Raw genomic sequence first — 4,922 nt, 5'->3', positions numbered from 1 at the left:
AAAAAATACCTCGATTAAACTAACAAATAACAAAAATATACTTTTATGCTAATGCTGCTACTGGACCCTTTTTCTAGTGTTTTTTGTTTTCTATTATTGCTAGAGATTGCGTGTTTGCTTAATATTTGTCTACTCTTTTGTAATAGCTATATAATTAATCCCTATACAACTTGCAACTTAATATGTATATAACTTATCTTCGAACCAAAGTATTCGGTTGATGTGCTAAAATAAGAAGTGATACCAACTTAGTATTACTAGACTTAAAACATTAAAAAGAAATCAAAGAATTATAGGTATTTTTTATTTTTTATTTTTTATTTTTTATTTTTTAATTGGAAAAAAAAATATTTTAAGGCAGGTCGTCGGATGCAAAAGCGACCTACTATTAAAATAATCTTACAAATTTAAAAAACAAAAGAATTTTAGGAAAATAAGGAATTATGATAACAAACTTCGTCTTCTTCTGCTTCTTCTCTCTTTATTAGTATAAAAAAAAATTGCAAAAATCTCATATGTTTCACGTATTTCTCTCAACCCGATATATTTTCCCCAAAATTATCGAAATCATTAGAAAAATTCTTTAACGTTAAATTTCAGATTCGATTTACATATTTTACGAATTCAAATTCAATTTTTTTCGAATTTTGTGATTTGCAGGTCCAATATGGATTTCATGAAGGTATTCGATCAAACAGTTCGCGAAATGTAAGCTATTTTCCTCTCTTACCTCTTAATTCCTCGGTGTTTTTTTTTTTTGTGAAAATTTCAATTTGTCCCCAATATATATATATATATATATATATATATATATATTTTTTTTTTTTTTTTGAAAATTGGTAAACTGTGTGTTTTGCAGAAAGAGGGAGGTGAATTTGAAAGTGTTGAAGGTTCCTGAGATTGAGCAGAAGGTAAAAAAGCTTAAAATAAATACTTTCAGCTTTAACTTTTAGCATTTCTTTTTGTAGAATACACATAAAGTACATAACATAATCAAGTAACTTAGAAATAAATTCAGGATTTTAAGTCAATGAGTGCAAAGAGCCGAGGGTCTATCGGAAACAACCTCTCTATGTAGGGTTAAGGTCTGCGTACCCACTATCCTCCCAGACCTTACTTGTGGGAGTACAGTGGGTTTGTTATTGTAAGTCAATGAGTGCAAAGTACGTGCACCATTACATAATAGGCGCACGTCACAAGTTTGAACCCTGCCACAAACAAAAACTTGGTATTTAAGTGGAGAAGGATAGAGAAGCTGACCCATTAGTTTCGAATCGTGTGCCACTAGAGACTAGACCTTGGGGATTTCTCAGTTATCAAAAAAAGAGAAGTATCAGTGCACCCATTATCAGAAAAGGAGTAGCACGTGTCGTTTCTAAGGACTAAAAAAAGGTGAACTCAAATTGTTGTTTTTCGATATCAAGGGATCATGTGTTTTAGTTCGGAAATAATATTTTTTCCTTGATCTTATATAGTAATGGATGATTAACAAAGAACTAGATGGCTCAAGGAAAGCACGTTGACTGATTAGTAAACTCAGGATTTGTCTGAAATTTATTGGTTTTTCTGAACTAGATTCGGTCTTTCTGTTTCCTACTTGTTGATCACCAAATTTCTACTTAATTATGTTGGGGTACATGCCAATAACCTCCTTCACATATGCATTGTGAAGTGTAATATCTATCATTTGATGCAGAAATGAGATTCGTGAAAGTCATAATTATGTCTGTGCTGAAATGCCAATGACAAGATGTCTGGGCATATGATCATGGTGCTTTTTGTTGTTTTTCTTTCGACATGTATTCAATAGAATCAGATAGTGATGAACGTAGACTACATGGTGAGATTACTGGGGAAACTTTAGTTGTATGGACTGTATGTCTGTATCATATGTACAGAGTTATTAACAGTAATTTCGACCGAGCATGCGAAGTGAGGGACCACCGTTTATCATGGGTTGAATGAACGATTCAGAAGAAGTCTGCGCTTCGGACAGTGAGGCAAAAAATAATGGAGAAGCTATCGTTTCTTTAAATTTGATCCTAAAGATTTAAGAGATAGGGTAAAGGGAGGATAAGGAAATAGGGCATTCTCTTGTGAGTGCTAGGACTCCTTTCCCGACATAATTCAGTGTACTTTTTGTTGTCTTCTTCTTCTGTGGGTTGCAGCAATTCTTCTTTAACTAGTACTGTTTCACTAGTTCTCAGATTTGCCTTTTAGCTTCCTATTCTCCCTTTGAAATGACTCTTTCTTCTTCAGTTTTTTGTCAAGTCCTCCTCTTATGCTAGTTCTACTTTTGGATTTTCTTTTGCTTTTCTCTTCTACTCAGTCCACTCTTGTCTTTTCTCTATCTCAATTATCAAAAAATTCTGTAGCTCTACAGGTTGTTAGGAAATAACCTTTCAATTAAAGTTATAATAGTACAAGAGGCGGATCCAGAATTTTAATTTAATTGGTTCAACTTTGCATTGAACTCATTGTACAGATAAAATTATGGGTTCATATCTAATATTTCTTAAGATTTTAGTAGGTTTTTACATATATATCTATATTTCGTGTCAAAAATTCTGGGTTCAGGTGAAGCCGTAGCCAAAAGACTATATCCGCCTATGTGTAGTACAATCCTAAAGCAATTGAGGTTTATTTCTTTTTTGTGCTTTTCACTTTCAAAAACAATGGATTTGCATCCTATGCTCTTTTTGTCCTTTCCCCGTCATATTCTGATTATAATGTAATATTTTAACATGAATAGGTATTGGACGCTACGGATGATGAACCTTGGGGCCCTCATGGTACTGCATTGGCTGAGATAGCTCAGGCTACAAAAAAATTGTACAACCTCATCAATATAGTTGCTAATTCTTAACTCTTTGGATTTTCTCGTTTGTTCTCATCATAAAGGTAAGTTCATTGACCTATCAATTACTGGTGTATCCTGCAGCTCTGAGTGTCAGATGGTTATGAATGTCCTGTGGACAAGATTGACTGAAACAGGAAAGAATTGGCGTTATGTTTATAAGGTGTGTACTATATCCTTTTGTGGTATCAACTTTTTGTAGTTAAGTGTGTAAAAACCTAAGAACCTGTAGAAAACTGAAGAAAAGTTTAAAATATCAAGCTCCCGATAGTCGGTTCATTGTTTAAATTTTGAGTTTCATTTCTGTACCTTCTCGAACAACTTCTTATATAAGGTCTAATAGTTTTGAAATACTTCTGGTACCAGTCTATGGCTGTTATTGAGTATTTGGTGGCACACGGATCTGAACGCGCTGTTGATGAGATCGTAGAACATACCTATCAGATATCTGTATGTATTTTTGTGTCATTGCGTTAAATTTCTTTGCCAGTGACAGTTGTTCCATTTTCATACTTAAAGGAGTGTGGTCCTTCCCTCCTCCCTGTGTATCTTACCTCTTTCCCTCTTTCCTTTTGCTACTCAAGTCTCTCACAAGTTTCGAGTATGTTGAACCCAATGGGAAAGATATGGGGATCAATGTGAGGAAGAAAGCAGAAAATATTGTGGCACTATTGAATAACAAGGAAAAGATCGAAGATGCTAGAAATAAAGCTGCTGCAAATCGCGACAAGTAAGTTAATCCTTTAGGGTCTGACTTTGCTCTTGATTATTCAAAGAGTCCCCGGTAACTAGTTGCATAGTTGCATGGTCATGATGGAATGCCACCTTTTAGGTACTTCGGATTGTCATCTTCTGGAGTAACATTTAAATCGAGCTCTGCCTCCCTAAGTAGCAGCAGCAACTTTCAGAGTGGTGATCGATATGGAGGTTTTGGAAATAAAAGTGATGGCGATTCATTTAAGGATAGTTACAGGGAAAAGGATCGGTATGGTGAAGATAAAATTGACCAGTTTAAATCAAAGAAGGGGTCTTCTCGTTATGGAAGGTCAGTATGATTATTTTTTCTCTACTATGCTTCACTTTGTCCTTCTATTTTATTGTACTCTGAGCTTTTTAACCATGTACTGTTGGTTGAAAAACTCGTGATTCGTATTTGGGGTTTGTGGCGTAGGTGTTTTTACTATTGGTTTCGTTACAGTTGCAACAGCTTGTTATGCACTGATGTATAACCATTCAATTGCATATATCTTCTTTTCTAATAAATAAAAGTACCTTTTTTAGAATAAACAAAATGATCAGTAAAGGAAAGGGCCAAAAGTTTTTTTTTTTTTTTAAATTACCAAAAAAAAACCTTTTTTAAAATAAACAAAATGATCAGTAAAGGAAAGGGCCAAAAGTTCTATTTCTGGCAGCATTTGGGACTGAAGATCTTTTGTTATTGTCCTTCCACTTTATCATTTCATTGCTACTGCGTGACTTTTCACTCCAAGTTCTTTTTTGCATATTCTAGATTTACGGGAGAAGCAATTTTAAACCCTGATTCTTTGATTGCCTCGGCAAACCCATGTTAAATGAAGTATACATGATTATGGTCACTCTCTATGGACGAACAATGCACTAAAACCTTTTTAGAAACTTAACATATCCATCAGTTAATCATACCTGAGTCCGTGTATGTGTAGGTTAGAATTACTTTTTGTTGTTTTGTTATCTGATCAAGAAGGTCATTATAATTGACAAAGAACTTCTAGCGCCAGTGGACTTGTTTCTTCTTTCCTCACTTTCTTCGGGAAGTATCATCACCAACTTGTGGGCCTAGAATCTTCTACAAGAAACAAAGTAACAAACTGCATTAGGATGGTCTAGTACTCTAGTTACCAAATCCAGTAATTCTTTACTGCCATAAGCAGGTTAATGGGTTTGTAGGCTATGGTGTCTGAGGAGAGTGATGCGAGTGAAGAATGTGGATTAGAGAAAATAGAGTGTGCTGTTATCTGGTTTCTATTGAGGGAGAAGTGTAATAAAGCATAAAGAGAGAGACGGGGGGGGGGGGGGGTAGGTAATT

At 34.6% G+C, this 4,922-nt stretch overlaps 1 protein-coding gene across 2 annotated transcripts in view; it reads left to right on the top strand.

The window, feature by feature from the left end:
* Positions 449–4,922, top strand: part of LOC109232047 (clathrin interactor EPSIN 1) — an 8,217-nt gene continuing 3,743 nt past the window's right edge. Inside the window, exons 1-8 of one of the 2 annotated variants that reach the window (XM_019397704.1) lie at positions 449–524; positions 661–708; positions 860–911; positions 2,753–2,832; positions 2,942–3,020; positions 3,224–3,307; positions 3,442–3,587; positions 3,690–3,902. In XM_019397704.1, the coding sequence (XP_019253249.1) occupies positions 668–708; positions 860–911; positions 2,753–2,832; positions 2,942–3,020; positions 3,224–3,307; positions 3,442–3,587; positions 3,690–3,902 (695 nt within the window). In that variant the 5' untranslated portion in view covers positions 449–524; positions 661–667. The other variant, XM_019397696.1, reaches the window with a different exon arrangement.

Source organism: Nicotiana attenuata, chromosome 1 (assembly GCF_001879085.1).
Source record: "Nicotiana attenuata strain UT chromosome 1, NIATTr2, whole genome shotgun sequence".
Lineage (NCBI taxonomy): Eukaryota > Viridiplantae > Streptophyta > Magnoliopsida > Solanales > Solanaceae > Nicotiana > Nicotiana attenuata.
This window is presented reverse-complemented; position numbering and strand designations above follow the sequence as displayed.